General features: G+C 43.0%; 1 protein-coding gene across 2 annotated transcripts in view; it reads left to right on the top strand.

Moving 5' to 3' along the window:
- il17rd (interleukin 17 receptor D) overlaps window positions 1-22744 on the top strand; it is a 35513-nt gene extending 12769 nt beyond the window's left edge. Inside the window, exons 2-16 of one of the 2 annotated variants that reach the window (XM_080425102.1) lie at window positions 3527-3587; window positions 6250-6372; window positions 8377-8495; window positions 9425-9545; window positions 9813-9857; window positions 9957-10108; window positions 11505-11570; window positions 13139-13193; window positions 13696-13806; window positions 13909-14093; window positions 15727-15842; window positions 18284-18535; window positions 18772-19299; window positions 19678-19958; window positions 20107-22744. In XM_080425102.1, the coding sequence (XP_080281228.1) occupies window positions 3527-3587; window positions 6250-6372; window positions 8377-8495; window positions 9425-9545; window positions 9813-9857; window positions 9957-10108; window positions 11505-11570; window positions 13139-13193; window positions 13696-13806; window positions 13909-14093; window positions 15727-15842; window positions 18284-18535; window positions 18772-19299; window positions 19678-19958; window positions 20107-20231 (2340 nt within the window). In that variant the 3' untranslated portion in view covers window positions 20232-22744. Of the gene's footprint in view, window positions 1-3526; window positions 3588-6249; window positions 6373-8376; window positions 8496-9424; window positions 9546-9812; window positions 9858-9956; window positions 10109-11504; window positions 11571-13138; window positions 13194-13695; window positions 13807-13908; window positions 14094-15726; window positions 15843-18283; window positions 18536-18771; window positions 19300-19674; window positions 19959-20106 lie in introns of both variants that reach the window. The other variant, XM_080425101.1, reaches the window with a different exon arrangement.
- The last annotated feature ends 1043 nt before the right edge of the window (window positions 22745-23787 follow it).

Raw genomic sequence — 23787 nt, 5'->3', positions numbered from 1 at the left:
CCTTGTTTCAGAGGTGTGAGCCGAACTGCCATAAAACTCTCTCTGTCTCCCTCTCTCAAGCACGCACCCACGCACACACACACACACACACACACACACACACACACACACACCACAACATGAAAACATGCTCACACACACACCAGGGCCATAAATGCAGACCTTTGGGGCCCCTGACACATGCAGGACAACAACCACAGCACACATATACACAACTATACAACACACACTCACACATATACCGTTTGTTCTCTTGATTGGTTTCAGGTGTGTGTTCCTAAACTCAACCAGAGAGCAACTCTTTGATCGTAGGCTAGTCGGTCAGTCAGTCAGTCAGTCAGTCAGTCAGTCAGTCAGTCCTGTTCAGATGTGTTTTGTATCCAGCTTGAGTGTAGATCCAGTTAGTGCAGGACAATATTGATCGATTAGGGATGGCCAAATTGAGACATTTTATTAAACGGTTACCGTTAGGCCTTACCGATTAATTAATCGATAACCATTAAGGAAAATTTTGTGCAAAAAAACGTTTAATGGCCAAAATACATTTTATTTTGAAGGGCCAAGTCTACACAGTTTGTTTTGTGTCTCCAGCAGAGTTTCTAGTGTCTCTATCTCTCTCTGGAAGAGGTTGCACATGAACTCTGCAGCCGCACTGAGGCGCTCCAACACAAACAATACCAATACAACGACAAGGAAGAAGAAGAATAAAGTGGAAGTTACGTGTGGTTGCAGGTGTAGACTTGGCCAAAAAACAATTAAAAAACATTTTGGCCCTTTTCTTTTTTTACGATTAATTTTAATCGTTAGTATTAACCGGTTACCGATTTCTTAACGGTTAACGGTTAACGGTTATCGGTTGGCCATCCCTAATATCGATATTGTGATGAGACTAGATATTATCAGGGATTTGGGATATTGAGACATAAATGTCAATATATCAATATTATGATGATAATATTGCATCGTGACTGATATATTTTCTTTTACATTCTTTAACAATTGTCAAAATAGAAAGAAATTGCTGATCTACAAGCTTGCATGTGTAAAATGGGTCTAAACAGGAAAAGCGAGAAACATTTAGTTTTTTAGAAGAAATTCTCAACACACAGCTGATCTGCATGCAGGCTCACAACACATCACAATACGTTTTGAGCTTGTAGATCAGCTATTTTAGAAAAATGTACAATGTCCAAATTACTCAGCCCTAGATCCAGTTGTGATGTATTGCTGTTCACACAATAGAAGTAGAACACCTGTTGAGTGACCACGTTTGATCAGTTCTCACAATTCCATGATCAAACCCTATTTTATATCTTCTAACGTATGACACGTGTCACATGGGGAAGATAGCCAATCTACAAGCTCACAAAAGGTGAAGCTCACAACACTTCGCATGTGCAACCTTTTGTGAGCTTGTACATATTTTCTCTATTTTTGACAACGACATGCCCAAAATACGGATGCCAGGTTGAAAGTGTTTAAAGTGGAGAAAATGCTGAAGCGCAATGCTCAGCGCGTCTTTACCATAGAAATGCATGGCAGAAAGACGCTGGCAGCTGAAAAAAGAAAGGCTTTCTGTGAGCACAGCCTCGGCCCCTATGAATTATACCCAATGGAGACAGTAGTGACGTTTGCATCGAATATTTATTTGACCGACATGTTTCAGCACAAGCCATTCTCAGGATGGCTTCATGTAGATGCCTTTCACCTGTTGTAACTTAACCGGCTTTGCTTGTGCCGTAACATGTCCACCAAATAAAGATGCCACGCAAATGACTTACTTGATCGTCTCCTATATTCAGTGTTTTTATTCAGTGTGCCGGCCTCTTTTACTGTGTTTCTATTAATAATAATAATAATAATAAACTTTATTTGTATAGCACCTTTCATGACATGAAATGCAGCTCAAAGTGCTTTACAGAGCAAGAATACAATTACAGTTAGAACCAATTTAACAATAAAGCAAGCAAAAATAAAATAAAAATAAAATAAAAGCAAAGGCATAAAACAACATTAAAATAGGCAATACAGTGAGGAATTAAAAATCAACCAAAGAATCAGCTAAAAGCAAGAGTGAAGAAATAGGTCTTGAGCTGTGCTTTAAAGCTATCGACAGAGGCTGCCTGTCTTAAGTGTAATGGGAGTTTATTCCACACTGTCGGTCCGTAAAAGCAGAATGCTGCTTCACCGTATTTTTTATATGTCATTGTAGGCACCTCGAGCAGGTCAGCACTTGAAGACCTGAGGGCCCGGTTTGGAACATAGCTCTCTAGGCAGTCAGAGAGGTAGGAAGGTGCCAGACCATTTAGAGCTTTATAAACTATTAAAATATTTTTTCATTGACTGGATCCTTTGGAGAACAGCATTGCTTATTAAAACAAACAGAGCAGACAATAGCGTGATGTGACATTTTCTAGTGAAAAGATCTTTTGGTTCAAACTAAACGTTTTTTAGTTACACGGTTACATTCTGATAGTAATCCTTACTATAGAGTGGTTGTTCAATAACCGGGGTCTCCCCGTCTCTTCAGCTCTTTAACCCATTAAGGCCTGGAACTGTGTCATTTTTAGATTTGAGCTAAAAAGCCTTATTTTACACTTTGGCTATTCAAAAATAGCAGATATACAAGCTCATAGCGCGGCACCGAGTGCCGCGCTACGAGCTTGTAGATCTGCTATTTTTTTTTTATTGTTAAAATGTGTGCAAATCTTTGAATATATATATATTTTAAAGCAGACATTTTTAACTCAAATCTTTGCTTCTGGGGGTCCCTGGAACTAAATGTTTTGATGGGGGTCCGCGGCCAAATACATATCATTTCGGGGATCCTTGACATGAAAAAAATTGAGCACCACTGATATAGAAACATACGTTTTCCAGAATACTGTTGAGATTTAGGAGACATATAGAATCGGCTTCAGATCTTAATGGGTTAAAAAAAACGTAAAATAAATTGGCACTGAAATTCATTACCAATTTTTGGACAGACAGACGGACGGGTACAACAGCTACTCTGACAAAGCCCCCGACACTATGACTCAGACATATTGGTCAGATCGGGCAGTGCGACATAGCTCACAACGTGGCGCAGCACGGTGCGTTGTGAGCTTGCAGATTGGCTATTTGTTTTTTTTTGTGGCCGTTGTTAAGCCATAGGGGCCACAGCCTGAGGCTATGGCTATTTGGGGGTCCTTGCCATGAAAAAAGCTTGGGAACCCCTGGTGTAGGCTACTTGGCATTCACTGACTAACATTCTTCATCTCCTAGAGGGGGCGAACATTTAGAAATGGTGACATTGGAAAGAAATGCAACTAATGACTGAAAAGTGAATGATACAGAAAAAATCGTTCCCATTAACAATTGAATTATTGTCATGACCTGAACCCAGTGAGGAGGTTTTCTGTGCATAAACCTCATTCACTCAACGAGTCAGTGAGTCGGTCACAGAGTAAACCAAACATGTCATCCAGTCTGAAGTGGAACAGTCTCACTCATTACCCCCCCCCCCCCCCTCTCTCTCTCTCAGGTGGTCCAGTCCAGTGTAGACGAAGCAGGACGGAGGTTAGGAGTCATCTTCAGAACTGATAGTAAGTTACATCATGTGTCTGTCTGCCTCTCTGCCTGTCTGCCTGCCTGTCTGACATTTTTTAATTAATTCAGCTAACGCTCCACCAGGTCAACTTACTTCCAACGAGTCCGAAAGCAGAATAATGTTTAGCAATAACAATGTCTGACCTTTTAGACCACCCCACACACACACACACACACACACACACACACACACACACACACACACACACACACACACACACACACACACACACACACACACACACACACACACACACACACCACATACCCCTTCCTTCCTTTTGTGTTCTTTGTTGTGTAGAAGTCAAGTTCTTCATCCTGTCTCTCTCGCTAACCTTTGTCTGTGACCATGACACGCTCTGAGCCCCCCTGTGTGCATGTGTGCTTGCGCGCGTGTGTGTGTGTATGTGCGCTTGCGTGTGCGCGCGCGCGCGCGTGTGTGTGTGTGTGTGTGTGTGTGTGTGTGTGTGTGTGTGTGTGTGTGTGTGTGTGTGTGTGTAGGGGATGACACACCTCACTGACTTTCCTCCCTCCCTGGGCCTGAGAGGATGGAGGGAGGGGTGAGAGTCAGTGACTTGAAAGAGAAGAATAGAAGGAGGTGTAAGGAGAGGACATGAATGAACCACCTCCTCTCCTCTCCTCTTTTCTCCTCTCCTCTCCTCTTCTCTTCTCTCTTGGTCTCTCGCCTAATCTCCTCCTCTCTGTTCTCTTCTTATCTTCCTCTCCTCATCTCCCCTCTATCGCTCTCTCTCTCCTCTGTTACTGTCTTCCTCTCTCTTCTCTTCTCCTCTCCTCGCTTCCTCCTCCCATCTCCTCATTTCTCCTCCATCTTCCCTCTTCTTCTCTCCTCTTCTCCTCTGTTCCTCTGTCCTCGCCCGTCTTCCTCTCCCCGGGAGAGGAAGAGGAGGAGAGGAGGACGAAGAAGAAGAAGAAGAAGAAGAGGAGAGAAAGGGATGCAGCCAGCCATGAACAGAGGAGGGAGGGAGGAGAAGGGAAAGAAGAGAAAAGTGGGATTTAAAGAGAGAAAGAGAAGGGGCGGGGTTAACGACACGACTGACTGCTTCTATCTTCCACTGAACGGAGAGAGGGATGGATAGAGGGATGTAGAAGAGGAGGGATGGAGGGGGGGGGCGTGGGATAGGACACGAGTCAGTGCTTTTCTTCATCTCTCTTCTTCTCTCTCTCTTCCTCACCATGAGAGAGAGAGGAGGTCAGGCTCATGGCTGATTGTCTCCAATGTTAATCTCGTTGACTGAAACTACGACGAAAAATGTTCGTCGACGACCTTTTTTCACTGACGAAAACCAAATACAAACTAAGCTATGATGACTAAAACTAATGGCTGAATATACGTCAACGGAAAAAAAAATTGACGTAAATGTTAGGGAGGGTCTAGCGAGATCCAGTAGAACTAAGTCATTTTATGCATGGTTGCTCGTGGGCGTAGCACTCATTAAATAGTCGATCTATAAGCTCGCAAGGCATCACAACGCAGATCGGCTATTTTTGATAAATCAAGCATCACAGCGGAGCCTGCCAAACATACATTTTAGTCGACTAAATCAACTGTAGGGTTAGTCAACTAAAATCTTATGATACTCGGTCAACTAAAACTAGACTAAAAGAAAACATTCCCTCTCTCTCTTCAAAGCTTTTTTAGGAGACAAAGAACTGAAAGAGAAAGTAAGACGGACATTTTATGCAATAAAAAGAAAAATCTAAATTGACATACAAATCCGATATTACAGTTTCATCCAAACACTCTCATGTTGCTAGGGAACAAACCAAACGCCTTGGTCCCTTCCAGGTTGGCTGTTGATAAGATACTTTCTTGTACTGTAGTTAGCATTGGCTAAGGTTAGCTATCATCCACCAGTTTATTGTAGTTTTACGTAACGATGGAAAGGGTCAGGGAGAGAGAAGCCCACGAGATAATTTATCCCATTAGGCCTATCAATGTTTTCTCATTATAGCCAACTACTGGACATTATAGCCAGCCAGCTAGCTAAGCTAACAGCTGACCAAGAGACTTTATTTAGTATCCCGAGAACAGACTGTAAATGAATACATGTTGGAAGGTTCACAGCTTGAAACGGTCTATATACAGATTAAAATAAGGAAAATCAACATGGAAAAAATATCCTTTTTGTAACCCTACATTCAGAAGTCATCTTCAGAAGACAAAGAAATGTTTCAGGGTGTTACTCATTCAATTAGGACTAAACAAAAACGTTAACAAGTCACAAACGCAACATGCCTATGTATGGAGACTGAGACCACACACCAGATTTGAAGGTCACCTAGTGGCCTGCAAATCTAGCAAATAAAAAAGGAGTTCATATGTATTTGACACCTCTAACATACTCCATACATACCTGGTTGCAATTGAATTGACAGGAAGAGGAGTCATGGTTAAAGGAGGTCATGGCTTGCCTTCACTCTCTCTTTCTGTGTCTCTGTCTGTCTGTGTCTACCTCTATCTCTCTCTCTCTCCTGTTGCCAATGTAAGGACACATTTCAGTTCACTTACATATGTATACATTCTGCCTATGATACCAATTAATTCTCTCTCTCTCTCTCTCTCTCTCTCTCTCTCTCTCTCTCTCTCTCTCTCTCTCTCTCTCTCTCTCTCTCCTCTCTCTCTTCTCTCTCTGTCAGATTGTTCAGTCATCTCTCCAGCAGGTAAACATGCCATCCATGAGGTATCCAACATGTCTTTCTCACATCTGTCCTGTTCCAGCCAGGCAGCTGTCATCGTCCACTGGTATCCTAGTCCTCTAGGTATGTGTGTGTTTCACTGTTTCAAGAGTATAATTATAAACCCTGATGCCGTCCTCCACCGCTGTGATTCTATTGAAACTAGGAGGAGAGGAAGAACACAAAAATCACAAAAAAGTCAAAGCCTTCAAAGTTGATAGACTCTCGAATGAATCGATCTGGCGCAGTGTGGGTTCAACTCCAGGTTAAATTGCTAAAAGAAACAGGCTAATGAATTGATTTTAGTTGTGTGGTTAAGGTAAGGTTGTGCTCATGATGTCCCAGGTTAAGTTTAGTCATGTATTTGTTGTGGTTACCGTTAAGTTTTGTCTTACCTTAACCATACAAAACACATGCATATGGGTTTGGTGTAGTTGAGATAAGTCATGGGTTTGATGTGGTTACGGTATGTTACGGGTTTTTATGTGGTTTTGGTAAAGTTTTGTCCTACACAAAGTGTGGCTAAGGCAAGTTATCATGGTTTTGGTGTGGTTAAGGTAAGTTATCATGGGTTTGGTGTGGTTACGGTTAAGATAAGGATGTGGGAGTGTTTTGACCCCATAATAGTAGTGTGATGTACATACTACTACTCTGCACCATATCCATCCATAGAGTCAAAGTTTACAGATCAGTAGGATTACCCGGGCCTGAAGGCTGTTTCTGTTTGCGCGCGCGTGCGTGTGTGTGTGTAAAGTATAAAGTGTCACAGGTTTTTTGGATCCTTCCTTCCTCTGCTCTTTTACTAAACTGTAAGATGAACCTCTCGTCCCCCCCCCTTACTCTTGAGTCGGTATAATACAAGCTGTCCTCTGTGTGACTGTCATTGAAAGAGAGAGGCCGAGTGATATATACATGTATATATGTATAGATAGATATAGATATAGATATGTAGATATAGATAGAGAGAGAGTGTGTCCAAAGAGGAGAAGAGGGCAACAGATGAAGAGCAAAAAGGTAGTGAATGAGAGAGAGAGAGGCAGAGAGAGACAGAAAGAGACTGTTCTGTGGTATTTGATCAATCGGCCTCCATACAGACAGAAAAACCAGTTCTACGGCTTTCTCTCCCTCGTCTCCCTGTCGTCCGTTCTCTCTCTTTTCTCTCTCTCTCTCCTCCTCCCCCTTTTTCCCCTCACCTCTTTATCTCTCATCCTTTCTTTCTCATCTGACCCCAACACCCCCCCTTCTCTTCCTCACCTTCTCTCTCTGTGATGTAGTGATGGTATCGGAGAAGGTAGTAGAGGTATAGAATTTCATATATCCTTCATCTTCCCTCACTCCCCGCGCAAATAATAGGAAACATTCCTGTGTGTGTGTGTGTGTGTGTGTGTGTGTGTGTGTGTGTGTGTGTGTGCGTGTGTGCGTGTGCGTGTGCGTGTGCGTGTGCGTGTGCGTGTGCGTGTGTGTGACTGTGTGTGTGTCTGGACTATAATTATAAGGTAGAGATGAGTTTGAACTCTTTCAGGGGCAAAGGAAGAGCAGAGAATAGGACACTGAGGGAGGGAGGGGAAGAGGGGTGGATAAGGGGAAATGGGGAAATGGAAGAGAGGAGAAGAGAAGAAAATGTTGGCTTGGCCCTTCTGTTAGCTAGCTTTTAATAGTTAGCTTCAAAGAGTTAGCATCCTAAACCATATTATATTTGGTTGTAGGCTGTCCTATACAGAAAATAGCCAATCTTCCATCTCACAACGTCTTGCAATGTGACACGTTGTGAGCTTGTAGATCTGCTATGTTTGCCGAATGTTCACCTAGTTTTGCCCAATGTTCATACATTTTTCCAGAACGATCGCCTATTATGAATGGCGATGCTAATGCTAGGGGGATGCTAATGCTTAATGTGGTTAACTAGGTTAGGTTTGGCCCATATTATGGGTGCCAGTTGAACACAGCACTTGCAACCAATAAATCCTTCTCAATAAAGCAATGAATGAATGCACGTACAATATTGAAGGTCATTCTGATGTTACACGTTGCTAAAGAACTTAAGAACATAGCCTGTATGAAACTTCTCTCTTTTTGTCTCTCTGTCAGGTATAGAACACGTGAAGGGTTTCAGAGTCTATTTGGAAGATAAGAATCCAGAAGGTAAACAGTGTCAACACCTCGTCCTCAAAGACCCACGGCAACTCAACTTTTCCTACAGAAACAATGTGAGTACATGGCTAATATATATATATATATATATATATATATATATATATATAATAATATAAGACTATAGAGTTGATATCAATACAGATACAGTAAGACCATAGAGTTGATATCAATACAAATACATAAGGTCATAGTTAATGTCAGCATAAGATGTTTGTGTGTCTGTTTAGCAGTGGTGTAAAGTAACATTTACTTAAGTACTGTACTTGAGTACAATTGTGAGGTATTTTTTACTTTACTGGAGTATTTCCAATTTCCAGTACTTTTACTTCTACTCCACTACATCTCAGAGGCAAATATTGTACTTTTACTCCATTGCAATTATATGAAAACTTTAGTTACTAGTTACTTTGTAGATTTTGATTGTTATTACAAAACATACACTTCAGCTCTTATACATTTTAGCAAATTGAAAATAGCCGATCTACAAGCTCACATTGTGTCGCGATGTAAAATATTTTAGTACTCTCTCCACCACTGCTATTTAGATCAAGAAGCTGAGCAATCTGCTCTTCTCAGGTCTGCTGTTTGAGACACACACATGCGTTTTGCACTGACAAAAATACAACAGCAAACGACGCCCAGATCATTTTCATTGGCTACACTGTCCTCCCTTTGGCTGGGTGGAAGTCTTTTTTTACATGATGTAGCTAGCTAGTCCTCTAATGCTAGCTTGCCTAATGTGCTTGTAATTGCCAAGTACTTAGTGCAGTTTCCAAACTGGTGACAACCTATTCCGTCCACCATGGCTTGGCAAAACGTCAATTCACGATCGGCTGCTCGTTTGGGCACCTGCCTTTGTCAAGAGATGTAAAAAAGTGGGTGGTTTGCTGCATTTGTCAGTGCGAAAAGAATACATGCATTTGAGATGGACAGCTGAGACAGACTACTTGATATTTGTATGTTTGTTTGTTTGTTTGTTTAGAAGCTGAGCAGTCAGCTGTTCTCAGGTCTGCTCTTTGACACAGACTACATGGTCCGCGTCGTTCCTTTTCCAACCTTCATGAACGACAGTTTCTTTCCTCCGTCGTTCCTCAGAACAAACTGTAAGTCCAGCTATACTTTGTCTTGAACTAAAAAAAGAATGTTTTGGTATAAAAGTGAATATTTGACATTTTCTATTTTAATTACAGTACATGTGATATGGGAGATTGCTTAGTAATGATTTATTCACTGATGGTCCATAAAATACTGTTCTAACCGTGTGTGCGTGTGTGTGTGTGTGTGTGTGTGTGTGTGTGTGTGTGTGTGTGTGTGTGTGTGTGTGTGTGTGTGTGTGTGTGTGTGTGTGTGTGTGTGTGTGTGCGCTACAGCTTGTGAGGTACTGCTGGGGCCAGACAACGTTGTGTGTAAACCATGTAAGAAATTAAACAAATTATAAACACACAAAACCATGAATACATACATGAATGAAATAGCTGTGCTAACAAACAAACAATTCTTGTGTGTGTTTGTAGTCTGGAGGCCCAGGAGTCTGAATGTGTCTCAGTTGGGTTCCAGCTTACATGTGATATTTGACCACGCCCCTACGACCTTTGGCGTCTCCATCTACTTCCTGTTTTACAAACTCAGACAGGAAGCGGTCTTCAGAGCCCAGCCCTGTAAACCGGTCAGACATTTTTTCATTACTTCGCTCACCTTATTCTTTCTCTACCTCTTTCCTTTACAGTGGCGCGGGAAGGGGGGGGGGCTATGGGGGCTGCAGCCCCCCTGGTGATGGGAAGAAAAAAAAAGAAAGAATTTTTTTTTTTTTTTTTATAATATATATATATTTTCGGAAGACCGCATGGCTAATTTGCATACGCGTAATTATATTCACGAGGATATGCAAATGAGCCATGCGGTCTCTGGTCTCATAAGAATGAAAACAAACGCCAGCCATGGTTCATAGCGGTCTGTTACGGTCATGGATGAACTTCAACCTGGTGTTTGCACTGTCTATCTGCCTTTTTGTGTGGGGAAAAACACAGAAAACCCCCCAAAAATCGCCCCCACGCACAGCCCCCCTAGGTATTAAGGACTTCCCGCGCGCCTGTTCCTTTATGTTGTGTTCTTTCCATTTTATTTCATTTGTTGTGCGTGTGTTGATTTAGTTCTCTTCCTCTGCCTGTCTCAGGCCGTGTTCACACACTTTGCAATTGCCCTCCTCATAAGCAGCATTTTCTTTGTTGTAATGGTCAGTTGATATAATCCGATTAATGCCACATGAACTTATCTGAAAAGGTTCAGATGTTTTCAACTTTTGAAAGCACTCCACTCTTGCTGCTGAATCCCATAGGGTTCTACTAGGGGTGTGCCGATATATCGTCCCGCGATATATCGCGATACGTTTTCGTGACGATATGTATCGTTTTGAGAAAAAAAAATATCGTGTTTTTTTTTTACAATAATAATAATCAGGCATGCAAACAGCCCCGAGGTGAAAAGGGTGACAACATGTTGTTGTTTTTTCGGGTCAGGTGTCACACTATTGCCCTATTTGGATTCAAAACGGCTATTGTAGCTGAAAAGCTACAAGTTCGCATATCTGAATAATGCAAAAACAGAATTATTTGTTTGCATTTGCTTTTTTTCTCCCCCATATATTTTTCATAATAAAAAAAGTGCGTATCGTATCGTATCGAAATCGTATCGAAGTTGTGAGCCAAATATCTTATCGTATCGTTTGGTGAAATTAGTCGGCACACCCCGGCACACCCCTAGGTTCTACGGTGTATACAAAAATACAATACTTGATAAAAAGGGCGGTGGCAGTTGGGTGAAAATGCTATTTGTGAACATGCCCTCACTATGTATTTGTGGTTGTTTTTAATGTTCAGGAGTTGAACTTGTACAGTGAACATACCCTCACTATGTATTTGTGGTTGTTTTTAATGTTCAGGAGTTGAACTTGTACAGTGAACATGCCCTCACTATGTATTTGTGGTTGTTTTTAATGTTCAGGAGTTGAACTTGTACAGTGAACATGCCCTCACTATGTATTTGTGGTTGTTTCTAATGTTCAGGAGTTGAACTTGTACAGAACCACCTGTGTTCTACAGGACGTGTCTCCAGGGACCTATGCTATTGAGGTACAAACACCCCCCCAAATAGGACTACTGACTACTAACTACTGACTACTAGCAACTAACTACTAACAACACTAACTAGTTATTACTATAGTTTATTAACCCATTAAAACCGGGAAAGCATCAGATATACAAGCTCATAGGGAGTCACTTCGTGCCGCACTATGAGCTTGTAGATCTGCCATTTTGGAAAAATCGTGAACATGTGTGCAAATCATTTAATATATATATATTTTTAAAGCAAACATTTTTAATCTTTGCTTCTGGGCATCCCTGGATCAAAATGTTGATGGGGTCGGTGGCCAAATACATATCATTTTGGGGGTCCTTGACATGAAAAAGTTTGAGCAACACCGATATAGCAACATGTTTTTCAGAAAACTTAGGATTTTAGAAGACATTTGTAGAATCAGCCTCAGGGCCTCAGGGTTAATGTTGGGCCTCTATAGATATTACATGTAGTATACCAGGGCATGGAAAAATACCTACCAACCTACTGCCTAGTGCAAATATGTCATCCTGATTGGTTGAGACATGTCACATGGGGGGTACATTAATTCTCTACGACCGAGCTAATGAGAGCAGATTAAACAGGGGTCTGGAATGCTGTACAATGTACTTGGCTTGGTATTGGCGACACCTGGTGACAAATACTATGGATGTAATTCTGTTGTTAAGCCGTGACGTTACGCCCCGTCAGAACAACTTCCAGGTCCAAGTGTGTGTTTTGCCAATATGCGCAGTGCTGTGTCCCTCACAGTGCTGTGTCCCTCGCTGTTTTAACAGATCTGAGACTAAAATAACTAAAGTGTCATTCTACCGCTTTCCTGGCAAACGACAAAGAGAAGAGGAAATTGTTATTTTATATATGTATATATGTGTATGTAGGCCTATATATATATATAAAATAAATATTATAATGTTAATAATAAATAAATATGTACTGTATATAAATATATATATTAGCCTACTTTTTAACTTTTTACTGTCTATGATATTAGCATTAAGACCCTTATTAACCCTCAATGGTTCTATTCTGAAAAAGGAGGTTATTGTAAAAAGATTTCCACGTTCGGACATGTTTGTGATGATTCAAGAATCTGACGTAACTTGAACGGCGCTGAGTTGGCTGAAGCGGACTTGCGAATCGCTCTCCTGACGGCTCGCTCGGCGGTACCTCTCGTGGCTCAAGTCCGCTTCAGAAGGCGTGGCTCTGTCGTTTTAACAGTTTTGCCTAAGTACTTCCTAACTCAATATTAGGGGCTGTAGTCTGTACTCACCAAGCGGGCAGAGTGTTCCGTGCCAAGCGGGCCGAGCGTCCCGCCGCTGGGGCCGAGTGTTCTGTGAAAAAAATGGGGGCGACCAGGTTTTTGGGTGACCGTTCCGGTTACCCTTCTTGCTTGTTGACTATTTAGACGCTAGATGCTACTAGGTATGTTGTTAACTTGTTGACTTGGCGCTTACTCCAAACTTGCATTTTAAAAGTCGTTCTGAAAAAATTACTTCATGTTGACCATATGTAGATAACAAACCTATTTAACCCACTCTCTCTCTTTCTCTCTCTCTCTCAGCTGAGAGATGACAATAACATCACCAGGAGACAAACTCAGTACCACGTCAGCCAAGGTGAGACACACATACATGCACACACATATGCACAGATGTGTGTTAGTCTGTCTCATTGCTGGGTATGTAAGTTTTAGGTGCGTTTGATTTTGTGTGCTTTATAGTTATACCACAGTCCAACCATGTGTGCTTTATACCACAGTTAGTTTTGCGCACAATATATTTCCCTTGGGTTTGTAACAGTTATCCAAATGCGTGTGTTAGTTTAACCCATTAAGGCCTGAGGCCGATTCTTAAAAATGTTTTCTAAATCCTAAAAACAAATCTAAAAAAAATGTTTTAAAGATTTTTCAAAAATAGCAGATCTACAAGCTCATAGCGCGGCACTCGGTGCCGCGCTATGAGCTTGTATATCTGCTATTTTTGAAGACATCTAAAATGACACAGATGCGTTCCAGGTATCAATAGGTTAAGACAGACTAAAGCCTAATTTATGCTTCATCGCGCTTGAAAAATGCGACCAAGCTTTTTGTTCCAAATATGTGTTTGTGTTGTGTTCCAGTCCACTCCCCCTGGGCGGGGCCTATCAGGGCCATGGCTATCACTGTTCCTCTGGTCCTCATGTCTGCCTTCGCTACGCTCTTTACCGTCATGTGTCGCAAGAAACAACAAGGTAACATAAATTGATAGATGGAGACTTTACTCATCTTGTGTTAAATGACTTAACCTTTGACTCATGTTTGCTCTTCTCGTCTTACGCTTCCCTTCTCTTTAGAAAACATCTACAGCCAACTGGACGAGGAGAGCAGCGAGTCGTCCAGTCACAGCGCAGCGTTGGGGGCGGAACGTCCGTGGCCCCGCCCCAAAGTGATGGTGTGTTACTCCAACAGAGACGGACCCAAACACACAGCCGTCATCCAGAGCTTTGCCTACTTCCTACAAGACTTCTGTGGCTGTGAGGTCAGAAGAGTGTGTCTGTTAGTCAGTGTGTGCTGAATGAATGTATGTCTGTCAGTCTTCGTGTGTTGAGCGCGTCAGTCAGTCAGTGTGTGTCTATCAATCTGTGTGTGTGTGTGTGTGTGTGTGTGTGTGTGTGTGTGTGTGTGTGTGTGTGTGTGTGTGTGTGTGTGTGTGTGTGTGTGTGTGTGTGTGTGTGTGTGTGTGTGCCCGAGAATGGTGGCACGGAAGCGCCGGTGAACGCCACTGTTGTTTTTGTAGCATCCACAACAACCACACCCGTTGTAACTACCACCGTCAATGTAGTAGGTGCAGTGGATGCATTTGCAACTTCTGTGGACTATGTAGCTTGCATACAAGAAGGCACTACTCACCGGTGGAACAGCCTGATCGCCAGAGAATTAGTATACATTGCACGGATCCAGTGCATGTCATTCCGTGCATAGTCGCCTAGAAACCCCGAAATTCCGTGCATATGTACGGCGAGTCCCACGGTGGAAAAACCCGGAAACAGAGCAGTCCCCACAACAAGATTTACGATTCTGTGCCTATCGGTACATAACTCAAACGGCGCTGAGTAGGGACAAGGGAATTTCGCAACGTTCGGGACGGCAACTCGCTCGCTTTAGCTCGCTCGGTGGCCCCTTACGTGGCGACAATTCCCTTGAGACTGCGCGCCTCCGAAATGGTTTAGTCACAATGGGGGAGATGCGAGGCGGCTATGCACGGAATTTCGGGTTTTCCAGTTGTCTATTCACGGAATTTCAAAAACGTTCAAAGCGAACGTTTCCTCTGGCGATCGGGTTGGGTGGAATCTACCAACAGCCGACGCTACCTGACGGCCCCTCCCGCGAACATCTACCGGGAAGAGAGACCTGGCGGCCTTCCAGCGGTATGTCCGTCTGCTGTCGGAATAGCAATGGGTGGGACTTCCAGGCCCATGAGAACAACTGCAGAGAGCGCTTTAACACCAAGCCGCAGTGCAAGACTAAGAACTTTGTTTCCTCTGGCGGTCCAGCCTAGGACACACCCACGGACTGGTTGTTGGAGGGTTTTGAGCACCTGGGATACCCAAAGACCAGGCAGAAAGGCTGGCAAAGTATTGTGCTGTCTCTGCTGTAATTGGCGGCCGTCGTGTGTGTGTGTGTGTGTGTGTGTGTGTGTGTGTGTGTGTGTGTGTGTGTGTGTGTGTGTGTGTGTGTGTGTGTGTGTGTGTGTGTGTGTGTGTGTGTGTGTGTGTGTGTGTGTGTGTGTGTGTGTGTGTGTGTGTGTTCAGTTTTTGGACAATTGAAATGTGACTCTCTGACACCATCTACTGGTTTTGTTGTGTGTGTGTGTGTGTGTGTGGACATGCATGTTTTAACGTGACTTTGGTGATATTAAATGACATATAATTTGGTATCTCCTAATGGGGCGGCTAGATTAGCTTGATTGACTCCTGCATTGTTGTAGGTTGTATGGCTTGTTGAATATGTAAATGTATGTTTATAGATATAAATAATTAAATGTTCAGGTTGTGTTGGACTTGTGGGAACATTTGGAGAAGTAGATAGACAGATGCAGCAGATAGATGCATTAATCAATAGATTTGGAGAGGTATAGATATGTATGTGTAATAATTGTGTTCTATCATCAGGTTGTGTTAGACTTGTGGGAACATCTGGAGATGTGTAAAGAAGGCCAGATGTCTTGGCTCAGCAGAAGGCTGGACGAGTCCAACTACATCATCACTGTCTGTTCTAAAGGACTACGGTATGTGCAGCTCTATTCTCACTACTCTCTTTCTTGTTCTGCATCAGACGGGATGATTGTATAGGGCAGGGGTCTATCTATCTGCCACAATTCTACTGACGTCTCTGGTGTCATTATATAAGCTCTTATTTATTGTTTTGGAATTATGACCATCCGTTTAGAGTAATGTTTCTCAACGGTGGCGTTCAGAGAACATTGGGGGCACTGGAAGCAGTATTTTTTGAAAGGGGGGCATTGAGGTGCTGTTTGGGTGCCCTTAAGGGACCTGGATATTTGATAGGGGGGCACCAATCTGGGAACCCATCGTCAAATAAAAAAGAAAAACAGCGGCCCCAGCGTTTTTCACTTTTGCATTTGACTCTGGGGGGGGGGGGGTGATTAACTAGACCTATGCTGACTGGAAACCGGGATTTGGACATGCCCTCAGCCCTCCACTTCAGGTGGTGCGCCTATGTTTTCATTCCCACTAACAATATTTCTCCACGGAACACTAACACCAATTCTCCCAGAGAACATGGATCGTTTTGTTTATAAGCCCACTTGTTTCTATGATGAAAGAGCGAGTTAAAATGTTACTAACTTTCGGTGGTTTTGTCGGTTCCGAGGAGGACGCTATCGTTAAATGAGTTTCGGTTTGTTTCCAGTGGGAAGCGAGCGCACAGATGCAGATCCCGCCCACTACATTTGATTGGGTAAAGCGTGGCCTGCTTCCTGATCTGAGCTAAACTTGTAAGCTAACGCGCACATGTCAAATATCGTTAAAATAGGAAGATACACATTCTCCATTGGAGCCACTAGAGGCGAAGTAGTACACAAATCCTACAAATTGTATCCTACTGTAATTAGGCGTGGTTTGCTTCTCCCCCATTGCTTCCCGTCTCCTAAAAAGGTGTCCACCTACGTCACGCAGAAACGGGAAGTAAACCGGAGAATGCGACTCTTGCTATTTTCCTCTTGGCACACGTTCTGAACAGGGCTCCCGACAGATTCAGTAGCGCAGCTCTGAATCTGTTCTTGAGAGATTAGGGGGGCACTGGCCCAAAATAGTTTGAGAGAATGAATCACTGAACTAAACGAATATTTAGTATGTTTCCTACCTGAAGCGTGACCTGTACACACATGCTCATTTTTCAAAACTAGCAGTGCCACTCAGCCTGTGTCTTGGGGAAGGTCGTGTACAGTATGTCTATGGAGGATACATCCATCCGACTGGACACACTAATGACATGTACAAGTGGCCTGGTCTTTAATTAACACCAGAGGCACTCCACCACCTGTTTCGTCAAATCACTCTGCCACCATCATCGGGACAAAGATGTTTGTATTTTGCTAAGGGACCTGGATATTGGATAGGGGGTGCTGGCCCATACAAAGTTGAGAACCACTGGTTTAGAGGTTATGCTCACACGTTGGCTCTAAAATGTGAGTTTTTTTCTTATTTCTCCCCTATACTTAAATTGCCAGACCTCCCACAATTACACTACAGAGACATGCTACACCTGAAGAGATTAAAGGTTTAATGACATTCACTTTTACACCACATTCAAAGTCTTTGTCCTGGTCCTTCAAAAGTGTACAAAAAGTTTTAAGTGAAAATTCCATTCCAGTGATCAATGGCAGGTGTTTTTCTCCCACATTTCTAAAGCCTTTTCAACTGCAATGAAAAAAGAAATCTTTGCCTGCGGGTGTCGCTGGTGAGGGATTTTGCCTGTCAATCATCGCCTCTGCTCCGCCCCCCCCAAAGGAAAGGATAGGGGAGGGGAGGGGCGAGGAGGAGAGTGGGCGGGATTATTCGACAGTGACCTCACTGTCGAAGGGCCAAGCTCCGATTACTTTTCAGCCTGATTATTCAGAAAACCCCAGACCACAGAAAATCCACTGAATGTTCTAAGTTCAGGTTTTTTGGGTGTAATTGAGGTCATAAAACCCCAAATAAAACATTGAAAATAAAAAAAGTGAAAATGAATGTCATGATACCTTTAAGAGATTTATGTCTTCACCTCTGTGTGTGTCTGTGTTCATGCCTCTGCCAGTAGGCCAAGGAAGACACTCCCAGAATAGTTTACTTGCCCCGGGCATACTTAAATGTCAGACCCTGAGCACTGACAGCAACCCCCCCCCCCCCCCCACACACACACACACACACACACACACACACACACACACACACACACACACACACACACACACACACACACACACACACACAGCATCCTGCTTGCCTTTCGTGGCTGTAAATAAAACGTTCTCCCGCAATCCCGCATTCTCCCCCATTAAAGCAATGCGCAGACAGAAGAGCAACCTACGACTTCTGTTCAGGCGACCACACTTTACAATTCATCATAATGTCCTAGTTCTGTTGTACAGTATAAGCACCTCTATTCTATCTATTCTTATTTTCTTTATTCTCGTGTTTCTGTATTGTTCTCTGACTCTTCCAGTTACTACGTGGAGAAGAAGAATCGTCGGGGAAAGACGCCAGTAAGCCGCCGCAGCAACACCAGCAGCGTCTCTCCGAGCGGTGGACTGGGAAATGACCAGTTCATTGTCGCAGTGGCAATGATTGCAGAGAAGCTGCGATTGGCCAGGCAAAGTGAAGGAGGCGACGCCCAGGAACTCAGTCGCTACATGGCGGTTTACTTTGATTACTCCACAGAGAACGATGTTCCTACAGTACTCAGCCTGGCAACCAGGTAGTTATTACAATAATTAATAATGATTAATGCTACTACCAATGCCATTACTATGATTATTGAAGTCGATTGGTCTACTAGTACTAGTACTATTACTATAACTACTATTACTAGTACAACTTGTACTATTACTACTACTGCCACCACTAGTACTACTATAGTAGTATTACTACCACCTTTACTACTATCACTAGTGCTATTACTTCTCCTAATAATGCCTTTTTTCACCTCTTTAGGTTTAAATTAATGGACCAGTTGCCCCAGTTGTTCAGTCGTCTCCACTCCAGTCAGACCAGTCTGTCAGACAGGGAGTCCCAGCCGGTCAACGTCTCCAGGAGAAACTACTTCAGGAGCCGATCAGGGCGATCTCTGTACGTCTCCATATGTAACATGCACCAGCACATCGCACACCACCCGGACTGGTTCAACAAACACACTCCTCCTGCAGAAGGAGGGCCCTCCACCTCCTCTTCTTCTTTACCTCCTTCACCACAAACCCCAGACGCTCCTCCAAAACCCACCTCCTCCTCCTCTTCATCTCCTGCTAAGGAGAGGTTGGAGTCTGGGCTGGTGTTGAACGAGGTGGTGGTGAGGAGTGCGTCACTGGGAGGAGATGGAGGAGCGCTGAGGAAAAACGCTCTCCTCCTCCTGACCCCCGGGTCGAGCACTGGTGTCGGCCTGGGCACCAGTCGGAGCTGCGGCGGCGAATGTCCAAGTCCCAGCATGCCTCACTGCTCTACGTCTGCACCTGCAGCCACTTCAAGGTAATCATGTTTTTTATTAACCCTTTAAGACCTGAGGCGATTCTTTAAAAAAAATCTAAATCCTAACAGTTTTTGGAAAAAAATCTAAACATTTTTTTTCCCGCGATTTTTCAAAAATAGCAGATATACAAGCTCATAGCGCGGCACTCGGTGCCGCGCTATGAGCTTGTATATCTGCTATTTTTGAATAGCCAAAGACATCTAAAGTGACACAGATGCGTTCCAGGTATTAATGGGTTAATTGTTTTTTTTATTTAGGGTTAGTTAAAATCGGTCATCTTTGAGCAAATTCTTTATATTATACTTTTTCAAAAATATTCCAATATAAATATCTCATCCTATTAGCCTGAACATTCCTTGTTGTTCTGATCCTAGAAGGTCCAGTCCTGGGTTTGCTTTCAGAGAATCCTCCTCCTCGGCTCCCTCCATCCAGGATGCAGTCTGTGGCTCCTCCCTCCGCCCCTCCCCACCTCCACCCCATCTCCAATCAGAAGGAGACCCCTCCTCCCCGACAGAGGCCCCTCCCCCCAGGGACTCGGGGATATACGACTCGTCGGTGCCTTCCTCTGAGTTGTCCATTCCCTTGATGGAGGGGCTGTCCCATGACCGGGCTGACTCCTCCTCCTTGGCCGACAGCGAATCATCTTCCTCTGGCCTGGGTAAGGCTGAGTGCTGTTTGGTTGTATAGTGCTTCTACAACTTACAGTATGTACAGTTTGAGATGCATATAAACCAATGGAACATCAGTGAGGCTAAAACTGTGTATATGTTTTTGTGTGTGTGTTTGTTTGTTCGTCTGTCTGTTAGGGGATGAGGAGCCCCCTGCTGTTGGTTCACTGCACTGCGGTGTGGCCACTGTGTGTAAAGTTGAACTGCATCACCAGCTCCCCCTACAGCACGGAGACAGACTTACACCTGTGGCAACGCTGTAACACACACACACACACACACACACACACACACACACACACACACACACACACACACACACACACACACACACACACACACACACACACACACACACACACACGCCCCTACCTACAACTCTTGAGGAACACCATGAAGAGACATTGATGTCTCTGGATGATTGGATGGGAAACTGTGTCTAGGAAGTGGAATCATTGTTTTGGAGTGGTTGTTATTCAGTCGTCAAGGAAACAAGGACATGAAGACTAATAAATGTGCTCAGTAAAGCACGTGGCAAGGTTGTCTGCTGCACACTGTCAAGCCCTCTTTTGGCCAATGGGCATGGAAAGTTGATCAGTAATTTCTTGGCCCAGGACCAACCTTTCCACCAAGGTTTGTGCAAATCCAAGCATAACTGCTCGAGATATCCTGCTAATAGTCAGACAAACAAAACATGACCTCCTATTGGTGGTGGTAAACAGTGTGGTGTATGGTACACAGTTATGGACAGTGATCACTGTGTTCCAGTATACTAGTTCCATATAATGTTTTTGAAGTGGTGATGTCCTCAAACTCCCATAAAGAAACGGTCTGCTATGCTCTGCTGGAGGATGCCACCATGTGGAACACAAAGGAAAGACAGACACACACACACACACACACACACACACACACACACACACACACACACACACACACACACACACACACACACACACACACACACACACACACACACACACACACCAAAGACTGACTTGACTGTGTGGGTTATATGGTACAGGATGACTGGCTCATTGGTTTGTATTCTGTAACTATTTCCTTCTATCCATCCTCCCTTCCTCCTTTCCTTCGTCCCTACATACTAAGTGTGTTAGGTGGGTATAGTTCTCTTTTTTTTTTACTCCTGTAAGTTAATTTATTACTGATGAAACATGATGTACTGAAACATGAGGCTTAGCAACAGTAGTGGAAACGACCGTGCAGTGAAGCACTTTGATCGTGAGCATGGTCAACGTAGCTGGGCAATGTTACCAGCAACACAACACACAGAGTGAGACAAAGGTGATACTGTGGGATTAAAGCAATGCCCAGGCAACTTGTTGGGCAATGTTGGGCATCAGAGTTGACCCACACGCTGCCCAGTAAGACCAGAGAGATACACTGGTAACAGACAGATTAACTGAGCTACACTGCCCAAGGAGATAAAGGTGGTGTTAGTGATATTTTCTTGTTAAAATAAGTGTTATCTAGCTCTATATTCTGATAGCATTCTAACGACAATTATTGCTATCGAGTGTTGGTTCCCCCCCCCCCCCCTCTCCAGCTCTTTAGTAAACAGAAAATACATTTTCATCCAATCAGAGAGAGAGAAGTGGAATACTATAACATTGAAGCTGATAAATGATCTTAGTTGGGTTCTCTCTATCCTGATTGGACTTCATTGGTATCCTGACCTGAAAATGAATTTTCTGTTCACAAAACATTTGGAGAGATCGGGAACAAACACCAACACCATAGCAATGATTACTATTGGAATATAGAGCTTTAACTAAAAAAGAAAACTAACAAATACAGAAGAAGCTTACTGTCCTTTTTTAAAAGAGCTTAAGTCAGACGTCAACTGGCCAAGCTATGTGCAGTAATCCTGTTTTATTAATTTATCATACAGTTGACCACTAATGTTTGAATAAATAACATTAGTAGTAGGATTTCATGAAAGGGCAAATCCACTAAAAACAGAATTCACATTATTACAAAAACCTTGGACACTTTATTCTTAGTTTATGAACTTAAACAAGTCGCTTTCCAAAGTTCTAGCTGTAGTAAAAAATAAATACTAGCTGTATTACAGAGCTTTTCTAGCTGTAGTACAGAGTTTTCTAGCTATAGTAGGGGGTTGATCAAAGAGGGAAATTCTTCTACAAGCCTAGACTATCTAGTGAGGCCAGTAATATTTCATTGTGGGCTAGTGCAAAAGAGGTTTTCCTTCATTGACAGAGTGAATGGAAAAGAAATGCTGACATATATAAAATCCATGTGTAGTTATTTTTTTAAAGACTATTTTTCTACTTTAATAGATGGTACAGTGGAGGGAGACAGTAAACGAGAGGGGTGACACATGAGTGGGATTAGCACCCAACACCCCATGATTATACAGTATGGTACACATGCTAAGGGCATCCCACAACTTTTCAATATATTCAACATTTATTCCAAAACACTCAACACAAGTTCAGTGTTTTTACAGTTTTTCTATTTATGAGCTCTAAGGGTGCATAGCTGACACATCAACATACATAACCACGGTCCATTATAAAGTAATGCCATATTGAGTTTTTTTTTCTTCTTTTCTCTTTTAAGGGAGATTACACGTTTTATATTTGTAAATTTGGCTTATCTCTCTATTTTTCAGTTTTGTAAAGTTAGATGATTTATTTTTCTGTATATGATTCTTGTTTCTATATTTGATATAAATGTACTGTTTTTCAGTATCATAAAGTAGGGAGTTGAATAAACATCCTGCAATGAATAACGGTGTAATTTCTTATTTGACCAAGTCGTCAACACAAGGTTTATTTTTATAAACCAAATGTATCATGTTTCAAAATATAGAAGAAACCCCAAAAAAATGAAAGAAATCTATTTTGGACCTGAAGAACAAAAAGGCAGCTGATGTCATTGTTTTTACCCATCAGAACTCAACCAGTGGTCCAGTACACCGTTGAAAATACACAGTATTGATTCAGTCCGTGTTTCCTCTCATCTGGAGGACACTAGACATAAGGCCATGACACACTGAAAGCGTCACTGACGTTAGTGTCCTTAACGCGAGTCAGGGACACTGGCCTCAATGACGCTCGCATTGGAAGCGTCAAATCGTCTCTATTCGGCTGTTATGTACTGTTTTGTTGCTTTGTGTTTTGCATTCAGCCTCTCCAGTGTGTCATTGCATAATACATAGATTACAGGATTTTAAATGCATCACACCGACACAAATTAAACGAGGGACATACCAAAACATACACGCACACGCAAGAACCAACCGATTGTTATGCGCCGAGTGGTTGTCTAGAACTGACGTGCGGCAATGGGTTTTTTCGGAGGGTATACGATAATTATTTCCTGCACGACATTCAATGGATGAAATGGTTAGTAGACAGTATACGTTTTTTCCCCCAAAAATCTGCACGGTATACGACGTAGCCCATACAGCGTAACACAGTAGAACACACCACTGGTCTCATATATGGAGAGCGTGCATGTGAGTGTGTCCCTCACTCTGTGACAATGTTGCCCATATATTGAGATATCTGTATCTGTCTGTCTGTGTCCATTTTATGCCCATATGGAGAGAGCCCTGATGTCATCAATATGATGTCATATAGGCTACTGACGTCATAGTCTGGCCTCCAAGTACTAGGATAAAGGGTACTGCACTTAAGTAGGCCTACCCTGACAACGGGTACTACGGGTACAGCAGGTATTGCGTAACTGGAGGGGCATGTCTTCCCAATGGCCATCCTTCCAACGGGCATAGGCCCAAGTATGTGCTTGGTAACCTATGTATGTACATAA

Source organism: Gymnoscopelus braueri (genome assembly GCF_963280865.1).
Source record: "Gymnoscopelus braueri genome assembly, chromosome: 3".
Lineage (NCBI taxonomy): Eukaryota > Metazoa > Chordata > Actinopteri > Myctophiformes > Myctophidae > Gymnoscopelus > Gymnoscopelus braueri.
This window is presented reverse-complemented; position numbering and strand designations above follow the sequence as displayed.